Source organism: Erpetoichthys calabaricus, chromosome 6 (assembly GCF_900747795.2).
Source record: "Erpetoichthys calabaricus chromosome 6, fErpCal1.3, whole genome shotgun sequence".
Classification (NCBI taxonomy): domain Eukaryota; kingdom Metazoa; phylum Chordata; class Cladistia; order Polypteriformes; family Polypteridae; genus Erpetoichthys; species Erpetoichthys calabaricus.
The window spans coordinates 54,916,517-54,935,215 of record NC_041399.2 but is presented as its reverse complement, the minus strand read 5'-3'; the positions used below and the strand labels follow the sequence as shown (position 1 = coordinate 54,935,215).

Below are 18,699 nucleotides of genomic sequence, written 5' to 3'. Positions count from 1 at the left end.
GAACAGTGGTGAACCTTCCCAGGAGTGGCCGGCCGACCAAAATTACCCCAAGAGCGCAGAGACGACTCATCCGAGAGGTCACAAAAGACCCCAGGACAACGTCTAAAGAACTGCAGGCCTCACTTGCCTCAATTAAGGTCAGTGTTCACGACTCCACCATAAGAAAGAGACTGGGCAAAAACGGCCTGCATGGCAGATTTCCAAGACGCAAACCACTGTTAAGTAAAAAGAACATTAGGGCTCATTTCAATTTTGCTAAGAAACATCTCAATGATTGCCAAGACTTTTGGGAAAATACCTTGTGGACTGATGAGACAAAAGTTGAACTTTTTGGAAGGCAAATGTCCCGTTACATCTGGCGTAAAAGGAACACAGCATTTCAGAAAAAGAACATCATACCAACAGTAAAATATGGTGGTGGTAGTGTGATGGTCTGGGGTTGTTTTGCTGCTTCAGGACCTGGAAGGCTTGCTGTGATAGATGGAACCATGAATTCTACTGTCTACCAAAAAATCCTGAAGGAGAATGTCCGGCCATCTGTTCGTCAACTCAAGCTGAAGCGATCTTGGGTGCTGCAACAGGACAATGACCCAAAACACACCAGCAAATCCACCTCTGAATGGCTGAAGAAAAACAAAATGAAGACTTTGGAGTGGCCTAGTCAAAGTCCTGACCTGAATCCAATTGAGATGCTATGGCATGACCTTAAAAAGGCGGTTCATGCTAGAAAACCCTCAAATAAAGCTGAATTACAACAATTTTGCAAAGATGAGTGGGCCAAAATTCCTCCAGAGCGCTGTAAAAGACTCATTGCAAGTTATCGCAAACGCTTGATTGCAGTTATTGCTGCTAAGGGTGGCCCAACCAGTTATTAGGTTCAGGGGGCAATTACTTTTTCACACAGGGCCATGTAGGTTTGGATTTTTTTTTCTCCCTAAATAATAAAAACCACCATTTACAAACTGCATTTTGTGTTTACTTGTGTTATATTTGACTAATGGTTAAATGTGTTTGATGATCAGAAACATTTTGTGTGACAAACATGCAAAAGAATAAGAAATCAGGAAGGGGGCAAATAGTTTTTCACACCACTGTATGTCCATATCGATCTCTATTCACCTTTTCGTTATTTCTTCGAGTAATAATTTCTCTTTGTTTGCGCTAATGCGATGTTTACTTTCTTTGTTTTGACACTTTTGTTTTTTTTCTGCTTTCATATTCTGTATCTTGCTGTGCATGTGTTTTGCGCCTACGTTTTTTTTGAGTCTTTTGAATTCCACTGTTTTCATTATCTCTAACCTGCTCTGCATGTGTTTGGCCCCCTTGTTTTTTTAACAATAGAATAACCAAAGCCTATGAAAAAACTCGTAGATCCAGCCCACCTTAAATCCGTTCACACCTCTCCTCCAGCATCTTTTGTCCTCTAAATGTGCCAATAAAGACAAGCTGCAAGCAGCTGGCTATTCCATCCTCCCACTGACTTAGAACGTTCACAAACTTCTCCCAGCTCATGCCTTGATTGATTATCTGGGAGTGAAGTGGAGTTTTAACACTAGAATTACCAGAGTCTACGAAAAAACTCGTAGATCCGGCCCACCTCAAAACCGTTCTCACCTCTCCGCCAGCGTCTTTTGTCTTCTAAATGTGCCGATAAAGACAAGCAGCAAGCAGCCGGCTATTCCATCCCCCACTATCGCAGAACGTTCACTAAGTTTTCCCAGCTCATGCCTTGTTTGATTATCTGGGAGTGACTGAACTGCTGACGTTTTAGAGTGAAAATAATAGATAGTTATTTGGAACACATGCATTTCATGTGTGTTCTGTTTCTACAGTAATCTGTGTAAACACATTGTTAAAACAGAAACTTTTTCATATTTTAGTAATAAATGTTACAAAATGTAGGCATAAACTATAGAATGTGTGAAGCCTGAAGTCCAAAGATCAAATAAACACTTTCACAAAAGGTTAAAAAATGATACAACACCTTCCGTGGCGTAACGTTAAGATTTGCTGACTCAGAGCGCAGCAACCCTACCATGCCTCAGAGACCCAAGTTCGATTCCCAGCTGGGGAGAAAGTGTTATTTTTTTTTTTAACCTCAAACGGACATAAAATTTATTAATTGGTATGCACTGTAAATCGTTAAGTTTAAAATGTCAATCGCGGTTATTTCTGTTGATTAATTCATACTTTTTACTTAGAGTCAGAACAGGAGCTTATTCAGCTTCTGATCTGACTCTAACAGCGCCAGTGTAAATTCACACCCGATCTGACGCTATTCGTTTAAAAAATAATATTGCATAATAGCGCGTCTTTATGTGAAAACAGCAGTGTCAGATGGGGAGTGTCTGATGATTTCATATAGCGCTGAAGTTACTGCTCTTTAATATGCTTTCCTCTGCATGTCCTGGAGTACAAAAGAAACAGCGGTGGTATGTATCGTGATACACTGCAGAGCTATAGCGCGTCTTTATGTGAAAACAGCAGTGTCAGATGGGGAGGGGAAGGATCCTGAACGCAACTGAGAGAATGAAAAGTGAATAAAAAAAATAAAAAAGACAAAGCTAACCTTTACAAGTATCATAAATTACACCGGCTGTTACTGACTGAAATGAAACATATGTTTTTATTCTAAAATAGTAAGAATAAGAGCAGTTCACTTCTCAAAAGGGAGTGTTGCAGGATCGAACTCGTGACCTTTTGATTACCAGTCAGCAGCTGATACTGTTGCGCCACAGCGGCAGTCTTAGTAAATATGTGTCAATGTCGCATGCTAAGGAGGCTTTTTTTCCTGCAGTTATATTTTTGAATAAAAGCGCACTTGTTCTGTTATATTTGTACCTTTTGTGAAAGTGTTTCTTTGATATTCGGACTTCAGCCTTCATACATTATATAGTGTATGCCTACATTTTGTCATTTACTAGTAGAATATGAAAAACGTTTCTGTTTTAAAAATGTGTTTACACAGATTACTATAGAAACGGAACACACATGAAATGTGTGTGTTCCAAATAAAGATCTATTATTTCCACTCTACAACTCCACTTCAATCCCAGATAATCAATCAAGGCATGAGCTGGGAGAAGTTCGTACATGTTCTAAGTCGGTGGTATCTGCACCTTTAGAAGACAAAAGACGCCGGCGGAGAGCTGCGAACGGATTTAAGAAGCGATTTAAGGTGGGACGGATCTACGAGTTTTTTCGTAGGATTTGGTAATTCTAGTGTTAACAGCGCCAGCATAAATTCCCACCCGATCTGACGCTGTTCATTTTCAAATAATATTGCATTAGTGCGATGATGTTTTCACATATATTGCGGAGTGGTGGCTCTGAGGCTAAGGAGCTGCGTTGGTATCCCCATCACTGCCAAAAAGGCCACTGCTCTGCTGGGCCCTTGAGCAAGGCCCTTAACCTGTAATTGCTCCAGGGGCGCTGTACAATGGCTGACCCTGCGCTCTGACCCCAAGGGGTATGCGAAAACTACCAAATTCCTAATACAAGAAATTGTATAAGGCGAAATAAAGAACAAAAAAAAATAAAAAAAATATTGTCTCTTTCTTTCAGGTGTGTAATAGAAACCACAGCATAGAGAGAAGTGTATACATTGTAACAGGAGCACACGTTGTAAATGTAGAAAGGACGATCCTTGTGTGTGTGTGAACTGTTAACATTTGAATCTGATGATTGCATATAGCTCTGAAGTTACTGCTCTGTATTATTCTTTCCTCTGCATGTCCTGGAGTACAAAAGAAACAGCATACAGCAACATGTGGGGACTGCCAAGACTGGGGAAAAAAAAACACGCGGTCACTGATTACAAACTGCAAGATGTTATGCGAATGACTATGAATAATGTTGCATCTGTGCCAAAAAGTTTTCCGAAATGTACTATACAGGTCATAAAACGAATAATTCCAAATATCATATATAACTATGTCTCTGTTTGTTTTGTACCTCATAGACCATAAGGTGCATACTAATTCAGCATGAGCAGGAACACTCAATAAAACTGAATTTAAAAAAATCAAGTGATGGTGAGGTACAAAGAAGGCAGATTCGCCAGCGTTTGTGTGTCAGCTTTTCCCTCCAGATGAGAGAATGTCCAGTACCATTGTCTCAAAACGCCACTCACATCTCCAGTTATTCCCAGTTTCAAATAAAAACTAACAGCGTCAGATCAAATAAAAGTGAAAAAAAGGTAATTTTTACAAGTCCTATAAATGCACACCGTGTGTTACAGACACAAACCAAGTGTGAGGACCAAGGAGTGAGTCGGGATCGAACCAGGGACTCTTGATTACAAGTCAGCAAATCTTACCGCTACGCCACGGAAGCTGTTGTCTTTTCCTTGAACCTTTTGTGAAAGTGTTTACTTGATCTTTGGACTTCAGGCTTCATACATTATATAGTTTATGCCTATATTTTGTCATGTACTACTAAAATATGAAAAACGTTTCTGTTTTAAAAATGTCTTTATGAAATGCGTGTGTTCCAAATAACAATCTATTATTTCCACTCTAAAACTCCACTTCACTCCCAGATAATCAATCAAGGCATGAGCTGGGAGAAGTTTGTGCATGTTCTAAGTCGGTGGGGGGATGGAATAGCCAGCTGCTTGCAGCTTGCCTTTATCGGCACATTTAGAGGACAAAAGACGCTGGAGGAGAGGTGCGAACGGATTTAAGGTGGGCCGGATCTACGAGTTTTTTCGTAGCCTCTGGTAATTCTAGTGTTAACCTTTTTATAATGTTTTACTTTGTTTTCTACTGTTTGTCTTCTATTTCTGACCTCACTTTGTCCTGCTATTTTTTCAATTACTCCTGGTCCGTGATGATTATTTTCCCTTTTTTCGAGTAATAATTTCCTTTTGTTTGTGCTAATGCGATCTTTACTATCTTTTTTTGATACTGTAGCAACCTCCGCGTCCGGCTCGAAAAGAGAAGAAGTAAAAAAAAAAAAAACAGACAGACGTAGTAAAGTCTCACAAATGTTTTACTTGAACAATCAAGAAAAAAAATGCCAACTTCGTAACCCCAAACACAACCTTCTAGCACCCTCTCCAACCCACTTCTCCCGTCCCGGGACCCCCACCGCATCAATCAATACCCCGCTGTCAGTCTTTCGTGCTGTACTCTGCCCTCCCTCAATCGAACCTAACAGTCACGCCAAAAAAAGGCTTCAACCTGGAAGGGACACTACAATACTTTCGAATTTTCCTGCTTTCATATTCTTTACCTTTCTCTGCATGTGTATTGCACCATCATTTTTTTGAGCCTTTCGAATTCCACTGCTTTTATAATCTCTAACCTGCTCTACATGTGTATAGCACCAACATTTCTGAACGTCTTTATGAAGTTATACTTTGTCTTTTAATTCTGAGCCTGATTGGACATGCTTTTGTTTCAATTCCACTTGTTCCGGACTGATTATTACTTTCCTTATTTTGAATTTGCACCTAGATTATTCTTTTTCTTCTTTGCATTATTTTCTCTCCAACACTTTTGAGCCTCTTTTCTCCGAGCTGCTCTTTCTTCTTCGCTTAGTCATCGACGTTTCATCTATAACGTATTGTCCTTATACGCTTTATATGCGCTGAGAGCCCTGGATCTATGTGTGCTTAAAGCCTCGACACAACTGAATGTTTTGCTGCTCATGGTCTTATTTGATATTGGTTGTAAGTAGGGTGTGTCTTGCAAGAATCTCATGTTCTACGTCCCCACGAGCTGGTCTTGGCACAAAGTCTCATGTTTAAGGTCCCCATGAGATGCTCCGTGTCCAATCTCTTTCATCTCGCGGGTCTTTTAAGTGTCTTCCGTGATCTTCACGTGAAGATCACGTCTTGTCTCCCTAGTCACTCTCTCCCAGGATTTTTTTTTTTATAATAGAGAGATAGGTTTGATCTAATGTTTCACCATAAGTATTATATTCACTGCTATATTTTATTTATTTGTAGTAAGTTTATGCTTGAACGCTATGTTCTTTGTTGATGTATTATTCATTTTATGTCATGTTATGTCTCTTTGTAAAACCTGCTAACAATGCAAATTTCCCTCTTGGGACAATAAAACTGAATTAAATTGAATTGAACTGGATTGATAGTGTGACCAAGTGATGAAAAATTACTGTGCCAAGAGGGTGAACCTATTTTATAAGCAATGCACATTCTGAAAACCTTAAACCCAACAGGATAGTAAAAGGTTAAAAAATGATGCATACTTTGAATAATGATAGATTACATATTGTAAATTATTCTGAAAAGGCCTCATAGTCAGTAAACTAGTTTTCTCTGTTTAATATAAAAAACAGCAAAAAAAATGCCTGTCAAACAATAATGGCACATTACTAGAAAAAAAATAAATAACGAAAAGCCTAATATTACATTTAGTATGCACCTTATAGTGTTTCAAGTATTAAATTAGCTTACTTCTCATCTGTTCTGTTTTAAACTTCACACATTTCTACAAGAAAACTGATATTCTGCGACTCTGTCATTGCGCTTCAAAGTCTATAACTGACAGATAAGTAGTATTAAGACTATTCTTGGTAAGGCGGCCTGTGTGCTGCTGCTTGGGGCTCACCAGAACAATCAATCTCTCAGGTGGTGCTGAAATGTTTTTCTCCAGTACATAATAATCCATTTTCCACTGAAAAGGCATACTGCTGGATTTGTGGTGAAAAATGAATCAAATGTATTCCCTGCATCAGGATTTTTCCCCTGTTTCTCTCCCTGCATACATAACAGTCTCTGAAGTGAATTTCCTTTCACAATCATTTTTGAAAGGTCTGCTTACTTCATTCCGCACTGCCTTTGATCATTGAGATGTTCATTGTGCCCTTCAAGGGCTCTCTGTTCCTAATCCTGAAAGTGCAGATGAGATTTGCCAGTGTTGGGTCCTGGCCATGCCATGACATGAAAGGTAGAAGAATGTATTATGTTGTATAAAATAAAGTAAATAATATTTTTAAATGAACAGAGTACATGTCCTGCTTTTAAAATGGTTAACAACAACTGCAAATACCCAACACATTTAATAAACCAGTCAAGGAAGTGCTCTGACCTTTCTGGGACCACAGGCAGCCAGGCTTTATTGATTGTGGGGATTCTGCACTTGATGAAATGGTCCCTATCCTTACCTCAGACTGATTATATTGTTATTTATTTATTTATTTTAGCCTTCTATGCGGGAGTGTAATGTTGATTCTGGGCTAACCAAAGACTATGAAGGTCAAATGTCTGCTATGAATGTGAACTAATTGTTATCTACAGTGTGCAAACACAGGAATCAATTACAAAATGGCCCAGCAATTAGGGCTTCAGAGAGCAATTACAGGAGCTAATCTTTGTAATGCACTCCTGAATCTAAGCAAACTGCCTGTGTTCACTCTATCACCCAGTGCTGTCAATGTCTGTATGTTAATTCTGTTGGTGTTTCAAGAACAGATTTAAACCTTAGATAGGAAACAAAGAGAGGCCACACTACTGCACGTCTACACAGCTGCAGTCCCATTATCCAGCTGTATGCTACACATTGGTGGTGGATGAAGTGGCCCCCCTCTCGCTATGTACACTGTATTGAGTAAGTTATAAAAGCGTGAATATAATGAATTATTATTACAGTAAAGTATAACATTAAACTAACCAGTCTGGAAATGGCTAGAAATTTACCAAACCAGGCAGAATTTAAAGGGCAACACACATCCTAAATGAGACACATCATGTTACTCATGTGAACCTCCAATCTCACACACATATCATAATGTAATTTATAAAACCTGTTTAATGCAATTCAAGATTGTAAGAGCCAGACAGCAAAGGGCACAAGAGAGGAAATAGCTCTGGACGGATGCTGCAGTCCACCACAGGGCTCACTCAAGTACACACCCATGGTATACTGTAGCTAAAAGAGCTTTATAGTTTTATAAGACAAAAGACAAAATTGTGTCTTTTACTATATACTGTACCTTCAACATAAGAAGGCAAATAAGACCAAGCCAGCCACAACATGCAAACTTTAAGATCCAATTTAAACTAAGAAACGTGTTTAAAATGTGCTAAATCATTTAACTACATTAAGAAAACTTAGCCAGGAGAAGATTTCAAAATTATTTACATTATTCTTTTCTTTTTACCTAAGATGTTTCACAATTCTTTTATTTTGAGCTGTAAAACAAAGCAGGGCAGCTTAAAGGAAACAAGTGCAAAAAATGACACTTTAAGCAGTTGCTTCTGCTCACATCTAAAGATGTTACCGTTTTTACTCGTGTACCACGTGCCCTTGTGTAAGATGCGCACCCTAATTTTTACAAAGAAAATCGCGAAAACCGTTTTGCCTCGTGTACAATGCGCGTTGTGATTGTATAGGAAGCGTTTAGGACACATTTTCCGCGAAATGCCCTTCTGTTTTTGTTGCATGACGAAAGTTTTTCTTTCCTCTGTCACGCGAGCGAGAGAGAGAGAGAGAAAGAAAGAGAGGGCGAGCGAGCGAGAGAGCGCAAGCGAGCGAGAGAGCCCAAGCAGAAGAAGTAAACATTACAGAAAAAATTTTCTCGTGTATGACGCGCACCTGATTTTCTAATGCTAATTTTCGGGAAAAAATGTGCGCGTGGTACACGTGTAAATACGGTATATTATTCTATTGTTCATTTAACCACTAGACACCACAGGCCAAAGCCAGTGACACTACTGCTTTGGGCAGTTATGGGCCATCTGCTCTATTTAACTAGAAGAACAACATGTAGATAACAACACCAGCAAAATGCTGTCAAGCAAACAAAGCTTGATGGTAGGATATTCATAATTGTTTAATAATTGGGGTGCTTCAATAACTTGTGTGAAACAAATACTCAAAAAGCACTTTTATCTCCACAGTTCTCTAGTACAAACCCCAACGCAGACAAACTCGACTCTGACAGAGATCAGACTTGGGGGTGGTCAAGCTAGAAAGTGGGAAATATAATGCAGTAGCACTAACCACTGTACCACCCCAAGATCACTAATATGTGTTATGTATTTACAAAATAAATTAGATTTTTGGTATTATTCTGTTGCGTTTTATTTAAGAGCTATGACGACGTATCAATTTTTTTTGTTGGAACAGAAAAACTAAAACTGAACTTAAAACATTTCTGGTATATTTATTGCTTTTGTTCATAAGGTGTGTTATCCTGAGCCAGTCAAATTACAGAAAACCACAAGTTGTTGATAAAATCTAAAATAGCTGGTTCTAGCATTTCATTTACTGCCATGCACATTATTTGCTCTTTGGACTGACCTGTATCTGACGAGTTTCACTGGACTACTGCCAAAGGTTAATAAAGAACCCTAAAGAATTTCAGATATCATTCTTGAGGTTGATTTTGAATTATGATTCAGGTAGTTTACTCACCAGCACTTGATCAAAATGTCAGTCAGGCATAAGAAACAAGAAAAAAATGTTTGTATTAACCATGATAACAAGAAACAAATAGGTTTGACATTTACCCCCCTGCTTATAATTTGTCAAGCTGCCACATACTGAAAGGTAAACTATAAATGTAGCATGTACTAAGATGCAAGAAAAATTAATATACAAGGAGAAACACTTGTTTTTACAGCCTTATTCAAAATAATTTGAAGGATGGGAAAGCTAAAATAAGGTGTAAAGAGAGAATGATACTTCATATACAATCTGGAAATCACACTGGTACTTGCTTGGGATTCAAGGTAAGCTGGCAAAGCTTTATGTCTTTTGTGCCATAATCTAATCCTAAACAACGCAGGGATATCTAAGGGTGCCCTCTGTAAGCTTAAAATTGTGACTGTACCTCAATGTACTTGATGAGTAGTTGATATACATGAAAATACTTCTCGACTTAATAGTGACAATAAAATTATGAAGAAATAAATAAAACCTATTCTTTATAGATGGTTTGGTGATAATATAATATTTGTTGCCCATATTTTACAAAAGGACATTAAGAGACAACAGGGACACAATTCTCACTTTTTGAAAATTAATCAATGTTTACCCAACATCTTTTTAAGGAAATTATATAACTAAAAATAAAAATGACCTCTTCTTTACAGCTGTATTCTCACTTTTAACTATAAATGGAGGCCATTCTCTCCCTGCCTTACCTCCCTTAAACAAGCATGGTGTGAATTTTTCTTCGCAAAAAAGGATAAAAAAATACATCATGTTCAAAATTAGTGTGAATTCACATTCATTTCCTTGCTCAAATATTCCCTCTCCTCTTGTACTGGGTAAGCAAAATAAAACAGAAAAATATATCTTTATATTAAAGTCACATTCATTTTATAAGTAGCAATTCAGTGTGCGTAAAGATAGGATAGTCAGTGCTTTGTGACAGCCATTTTCCATTCAGCGAACTAAAAAGAGGACCACACTTCAGCCCAGGTCATGATCATACTGCAGTTCTCCCATATATCTGAGGCCAAAGTTATGACTACAACTGGCAAGTAAACTGTGTTGCTGGTACAAACCAATCTTTATACATAATACACTACCGTGGCTGTTCGTTTGTCTGTCCAGGATTTTAAATCACCTGTAGTTCTCAGACTGTTTGACCTATTGACCTGCAATTTGGTGCACATATACTACATGATGTCTACTATCTGCTTTCGGGGTGATGGTTAACCTCCAAGGTTATTTCCCTTTTTATTTTTTTTTCTATTTTATTATAGAATCAACTCTCGGGAGCGGCCAGCAGGGCGGCCATACAGTGCATGCATATGGGCGCCGTTCTCATCCCTACCACCTTCGCCGTCACTTCCCCGAACTCTTCATATCTTAAATCATTCTTGAGGCAGGTTGAAGACTTAACTGCCAGCTTAAGTGAAAAATTAAAGAAAACAGTAATTGCAACACAAACACTGATTTAATCAGTTTTAATGCAAAAAGATGCAGAAGAAAGAAGAGAAGAACTGGACTGCTAGGGTGGAGGAAAGAAGAGCTGATTAGAAGTAGCAAGCGCATCAACCTCTGAGCAAACGAATGCTAAACGTACAGAGAAAGAGGATGACAACTAGGAATGCTCAAGTCAAGTGTATTCACTGCATGTTATCAAGGAGTGCACCGTTACTGGCACCTACATGTTTCAACTACACCACAATCCCATTTTACACACACTTTGTTGCAAAATATGATGGTTGATTTGCTTCTTACTGTAATACTTTGAAAGACATTGTATGCAATGAAAGTAAAGCAGACTTTGTACGCACACTATTCAATGGGTGCCTTTAAAGGTACAGAAACTTCAATTTAGCAAGAATTTCCAAAATGGAGACAAGAGCTACATAAACATGATGTTAGCCATAAAAAATGAGACATATTGCAAGCCGCAGCAGCTTTACATCCAATCTCTGACCCTGATGGATTATGTCAATTAGAACAGCATGCATACGATAACCGACCAAGATTATTGCATGGGAACTGTTTGAAAAAACATAAGGCCACATTGCACCACAATGATTTCCAAAAGAATGAGGGTACGGCAAGAAAAGAAGCCATTGACTCCATGGTGGTCTTCACATCATCTAAAAAAAATACACTAGCAGAACTTACAGATGCTCCATGAAGGAAAGAATTGACTTGAAAAAACAGTTTGGTTATGCATTTTACTATTTACAATAACTCGGTTATAAAAAGAAGCACCTGTAGCTCATATGTGACATATTGGCAGGCAATGCACATCAATATATCAAGCCTGACAAGCATTACAAAGAAGTATGCATTTTATTAAGTAAAAAAAATGTAAAAAAAAACACCCATTTTGGCACAAAACGAATGACTCTGGCAGTCAGAAACAAGACAGTTCTTCTCACTGAGGTCAATGATTTATTATCATTTTACTTCAGACCACACCAGATCATACAAATTATCAGAAAACACCCAGTTGCAGCATAAATGTTATTTACTGAAATGTCTGCATCTTTTATTCCTTAAGAAGAACACTGATATGTCTCAAACACATAAACCTGAGAATCCTCATCATCTCATCTTCTTTACTGCCGTGCACCTTAGTGATGCTCAGAGCTAGGTCATCTGGAGCTTTGAGTGCCTGGTAGGGTCTCCCTTGACAAATAGGTTTGGGTTAAAGGGTCAGCCAAAAAAATGGATTGAAAAACCAGTGTACCCTGCCTGGGATAGGCTTACTAGGACCCACTTCTTGAGCCAGGCACAGAAGTGTCATTTGCTAGCGAGCACCTAGGGGTCTGGCAACCCACATAACCTGGCCTGGCTCAGCCTGTGCAGCCACATGCAAGACGAAGGGTCAGGTGCAGGTGTGAGGTCAGTTTAATGGTGGGCAAAGCTGTGATAGTCCTAGATGGACCACACCCTTGCAATGGAGACTGGTTTTGGGGACTTAAAACTATTGGTCATGGTGAAACTGATCTTGAAGATGTGAACTATTTTAGCACATCATGTGAAAAACGCATACTTATTGATTGTTACAAGCAGCATGAAAACTTAAACCAACACTACAAATAATAAGCAGAGAATAAAAATGAAATAAATATAAATATCACCCCAAATGTAGGATAACATGAAGAAGGCCAAAATACACAAGGACATGTGAGTTTATTAAATAAATAAAGCAGACCCAAAGAAGGTTAAACAAATGAAGAAATGCAAAGGCAACAAATAAAATGAATAGAAAACAAACCACCCTGCCTGAACCTACCTATATTGGTTTAAAGTCCTGCCTGCAAGATAACATGACTCACCCACGCGCCAAATGTAATGTGCCATGGTATGAACTCCTTTTTTCCCCATTCCTCTTCTACTTGTGAATGTCTCCCTCTTTTTCTCTCTCGAGCCATTACTCTTTCTTTCAGTTCTAGTCTTTGTCAAAGTCTTCCTCCTGACTGCACACATAATGAGCCTCAGATGGGAAGTGTCTTTTAAATTCATCCCAGGTTAATTTCTAGCTAAGCCTCAGAAAGACTTGCAGGGTCAAGGGCAGGTTACAGGTTTAACAGGGACACTGGGTGGCAGCTCCATCACAAGATTAAGGTCCCAGCAACCCTGAGCCTTAAAGTGTTGGGTCTCATGGGGAGCTTCTCATCTGTCTGTACTCTTTCAAGGACAATGGGGTACCCTGAGACTGTGCTCCCTCTAGTGTCTTGAGAAAACACTGATATATTTCAGTCTAGATTGCCCACATCCCTCTTTATTTCCTCCTTCTTATGCCCAACAAAAGTTTGAGTTATTTGGCATTTTATTATCATAAAAAGTCACCTTGCATGTTCTGCTAACTTTAAAACACTGGTATTAATTTTTGGGTTGCTGAAGCAGAAAAGCAAATTGAACATATTTAACAAAATGGTGAAACAGTTTCTTTTCCAGCTTTGGGGATGCTCGAAGCAATTATATCTTGTAAAGTCATGATGAAATGTGTAAGCTAAATGAGGGGTGTTTGACAAGAAATGTTGGCACCTTTCATGCTCACAGCATGTTGTCTTTAAGTCAGTAGTTTCTTTGCCACTGGTTAACAATATTTTTTTCTGTTTCTGTAACTGAACACCACCGTGATATACAGTAAACCTCTTGCTATTTCTGAATATTTTGAGCTGTGTGTTATTTTAGGTGTGAAAAATTTAACAAAATGAAAAGATGTCTTTGCAATCTATTTGTTAAATGTGTACTTTTTGAACTGACACTGGATAATGAGCACACATACACTTTTACAAATGTCACATTTTAAGCAGGGAAATAGAATCACTATTGGGCTTTTTTATTTGTGAAGTAAAACATACGTGGAAGCAGACATCTCAGAACAATAAAAAGTGCTCAATTAAAGGGGTTAATGTATATCATTTCAATTGTGGCTTAATCTACAATTGAAATACGATTCACATATATGTTAAATTGTGAATATTTTGCAATGAGTGGGCCTAGTGATGTCAAAGTAGCTTTCAATATTCCTAAAATGTTTTTTAAATTTAGTTTGCTAACTCAATAAATTTTTTGTGTTCTGTGACTGCATTGAGAAGTTTGAATCTATTAAAAAATACTTGGTGCGGTGGGGGAACTAGACTTATTACAATATTATCATCTAATACCTAATGATATTGTATAGTATATGAGGGAGACGACATGTGAATTCTGAGGTAACCCCAATATGCTTCTTGGCACTTTTATTTTTAGTCTTATCACAAATCCCCCTAATGTCCTCCTGTTGTCAGGGCTACAAAACATACTATTAAAATAAAATATAAAATATAAAATATGACCTGCTCTAGCCTTTCTTTCACACTGTCTCTCTAACTTATGCTGATCTCTCCAACTCACTAAATCTTTTGAACTCATTGAAATCCTCTTGCAGAAGGGTGAGCTCTGCACTCTAAGCCATCCCTCTTTATTGCTGAGCAGCTTCCTAGCATTATACAAGATATAAATCTCAGTACGAATACAAAACTAGTATTATCCATACTGTTTAACAGTGTTTTCATGACATTAAAATATAAAAAAGTTGAAGTTTAGCAAATCAAAAAATCTAGTTATGAGAATTATTCACTCGAGCTTCCATATAGAAGACACATAAGAAAAATGACACATCCTGCTCAGCTCAGGGTCACAAAATACTACAGTTAGCTTAGAATGATAATGGTATATAGTGGCTTTTTGTCCGGGACATATATAACACATATTGCCTTACAAAGGCAAAACAGTATTTTGAAGACTTCAGCCACCTTTCCCAGTCACTGTTCTCTGTCTTCCATTCTAGCTAAATTGTACACAAACATTACCAATGCACTACTAAATTTAGGGATTCATATTTGACTCACTGCCTATAAAACCAACTCAACAGCCACTTATACTTGCAACTGCATGAGTGTTTCTTACTCATACTGTACCAATACGTGATGTTATCTACATTGTATGCTGTCACACATGCAAGCTTTGGGAGTGTGCCTCTGGCTCCGGTCAGGTAAAGATGGTGGGGAAGGATCTGAATGTAGCACAGTTGGTAACACCTTTTGTCTTTGTTTTTCTAAAATGGAGTACAAGGAGAATATGGATACATGAAATCACTTCATCCCTGCCCTTTTATATAACAGCACAAATAACCAGAAGTTGACGTTCATTCTGGACACTGCTCCCATAGAGACAAGTTAGGAGACATCCTTATTTTGTAGCTTGCTTATATTGGTGCTGTTTATTTTTCTGCATGTCTCATTAAACAGGGTTTACCATGAGTGATATCCCAACATTTTCATACCTATCTACCTGTCTTGTTTGCACAATGCATTGTATATTATTTGTGTTCTACAATTATTACTTGTTTTTGGGAGATATGCAAGTAAGAATTGAACTGTACCGTGTGAACTTCAAGTACCTTGTACTGTACTGAGGCCTCTGCACTAGTCATAATATCACCAAACACTTTTATTGTCCTAAAAGCTATGATGACAATAAACTGAGTTGAACATTAAATAAATGCAATGCTAACTCAACAACAAATAAACTAATCAGAATAATAAACCTATAATGATGACTCCAGACTTCTTTATATCATTAGTATTTACAGAAATAAACCACCAACAAGAGACGTGGCAGCCACAAAAAACACAAACATTTTGTGAAATGCAAAATTTTCCCTTTGGGACAATTAACAAACTAACTAACCATATATATAGTTATATATAGTCTGACATGCGCGCCTGAGGATCACATTTCTGGCTCATACAGGCGCCTCTGTCACTAACCGTATTGTATCTTTCTGTTCACACAGCACAGAGAAGATGCCCAGAAAGGACAACTGACTCTGTCCCCTCTTGTAGGAGGACTATAAATTCGAGGTGCTCTCGGAAGGAGGCATCTCATTTGGATGAAAGCTCCAACCAGAATTGAGCTGTACTCCAGACCTGACACACTGCTAAGAGAAGGCATTGCAGCCTGTAGTTGTGTTTGTTTGCTCAACTGAGTGCTTTTTCTGCTGCATATGATCTATTAATTGAACGTTAATCCAACGCAGCGCACCATCACACAACCAACAACCCCGCCTTGCAGTTCTGCAGGGAAACATGGGAGTTAGAGTGTTGCACAGCCCTGCTGGGTTCTGTGGGGGCCACCAGGGGGTGCTGCAGGAACTGTTGAGCCCTTTATTGCAACACTTCCGCTAAACCGACAAGTGCAGCTGGAAGGGAATTAAGGGACACCTGGAGCACTTCCAGGTGCTCTATAAAAGGAGCCGCCTCACTCCATTCAGGGAGGCAAAGTTGGTAAGGAAGGGAGACGAAGCTTGCCAGGAGGAGTGGAGGTGGAAGGAAAGAGAAAGAAAAAAAATTGTGATGAGTGCCGTTTTGCTGTTTTATTGTGCTTTGAACTGTGCAGAGCAGGTGGGAAATGAAGGAAAGCATTTCCCACAAGAAAAAATAAAAAATGTGTGCACTGAACTTGTGTCCTGTGTCTGTCTGTATCGGGTTTGGCATAATTCTACATTTAGAATTGTCATTGCCCGTGCCTATTTTGGCACAGGACATTTCCTTATCTTGCTCTCTTTGTTCAATAAACAAAAGTTCAAGGTCCTCCTTTTGACTCACTAAAGGTGAAAAAAAAGTCCCAGTTGCTCTCATTTGAAACACCAGTGTGTGCAAGGGAGAAAGGGAGCATACATTTACCATTTTTTTTATGTTTTGCATGCTTTTGACAGCTAATGCAACACATCTGGGAATGTATTTAAATAGGCTGAAAAAATATCTTTTTGATATTGATATAAATTCAGCTGTAAATTTATGACAAATGACTATGAATTTGATATAATACTGAACTGTGATTACCCATTAAATCTGTAGGATTTAGTTTTATTTTTGATTTTTCTATTCTGTTTAGATTCACTGAACTTAAATCATGTGTGAAGTGAAAACCATAACTGTTTATTCAACGCTTTTTAATTTGTAAGAATAGTTAAAATGTAGAAACAGTGGTGAGCATTTCTGGATATCTTCACTAAATGCCGAAATGGGAAAATTAAAAATGTACACCAGTTAAGGGATTCAAATTAACTCAATAATTAGGGGGCATTTAAAAATGCCATTGGGACAAAAAAAAAAAAAACAGAAATCAAAGGTTTCCCACCTTTGCTACGACGTTTGAGCCATCATTGTGTACTCAGGCCCAGTCCCTGTTTGACTTTGGTCAGCCTACTATGGATACATTTTTAGTGATTAGTCTGTACTATGCTATTCCAAACCAGCCTAGCATGGTTTTTTGTTACAATTTACAATTACAATTTACAATATACAATTTCTTGCAGTCTTTCATGATAACATAAAGATTAATCTGGGATTGGTAAGAACATAAGAGAACATAACAATCCACTTCATAAAGTCTTCAGATATGCTCCCACACCCCAGCCATTAGGTGTGAAATGCATGAAAAAGGCTTTCTTACCGATGTACTCCGCTGTTGCACATAACAACGTGGCATGCTCCCAGACGGTTACACAATTCTAATGCCACTGAGAGCAGACCAACACCTGAGGCTCCACACGCAGTGTATTGGCAAGCAGCTGTTCGCTTTGAGCTGATAAAACTTTCTATCAGTCGGTAGAGTTCATCCAGTGCATTTAGGGGACGCATAAGCTGTGTGGAGGGAAATGAAAGAAGGAGAAAGAGAAAACATTATGAATGTAGGTATATACAGTATATGGTGAAGTACAGCTGCATTTAAAATACGCTATAGAATATGAATCAACATAAAAGCAAGTTTATATATGATACCTTGTCTATTAGTGCAGCTTTAGAAGTGGAGCTGGGAGGCAAGTTTGATTTGTCCAGATAGAAGGCCCTGTTAATTAAAAAGAAACAGTATCATCATAAATATACTTCATAACCCTAAGAAACAATAAGTAACATAATATCAATCCCATACCATACAGTAGCATTTTCTAAGCCTGCCTAATCCTGAGCAGGGTTGGAGCCTATCCCAGCAGGCACAGGGTGCAAGGAACAATCCCTGGACAGGGGGCCAGCCCATTGCAGGGTGAACACATGCTCACATCACACACACACAACACACTAGGGACAATTTAGCATTGCCAATCAACCTAACCTGCTTGTCTTTGTAATGTTCCATTTTTAAAACTGTTCTCCAGAGTTTCTTGCAAACAGTAGATTTCCTAGAAGAACTGAGAAGAAAGCAGAAAACAACATTTCACAGGGTGCCATTTCATCCATCCTTGAACACACTCACTCAAACAAACACACACCTATGTTTTAGATTAATTTAACCTGCAATCCTTTGGGATGTGCAAGAACAACCAGATAACCAGAAGAACACCACGCAAAGATGCAGGGAGAACAAACAAATGTAATACCAGCAGTGCCAGGCTGAGATTTGAAGTTGGGACTTTGGAGCTAAGAGACAGCAACAGTAAAAACTGCACCGCATGAATACAGTTGCTTTTAGCTTTTTGGACAAAACAATTAATTGGATTAATTTCAATAGTTTTCAAAACAAATCTTTCCAGTTTTTCTGAAAAAAAGTGTAAAAATGGAATTTGGTTTCTTTAAAAATCCTAATGCTTGTATATTACCTTATGATGCTGTAAACTGAAAGTGGATGGGTAGAGGAATATTTTTTCTTGAAATAAAACTCATACAAAATGTTGATAAGTCTGCAATGGCTTTTATTATTAAGTCTTGATTATACTGTGTACTCTGATATGCAAGACCACAAGGATTTTATGGTT

General features: G+C 38.3%; 1 protein-coding gene across 1 annotated transcript in view; it reads right to left on the bottom strand.

The window, feature by feature from the left end:
* The window catches only part of prex2 (phosphatidylinositol-3,4,5-trisphosphate-dependent Rac exchange factor 2), a 547,559-nt gene that overhangs the window by 30,754 nt on the left and 498,106 nt on the right, over nt 1–18,699 (bottom strand). Inside the window, 2 exon segments of the mRNA XM_028803602.2 lie at nt 17,400–17,590; nt 17,729–17,795. Coding sequence (XP_028659435.2) covers nt 17,400–17,590; nt 17,729–17,795 — 258 coding nt within the window.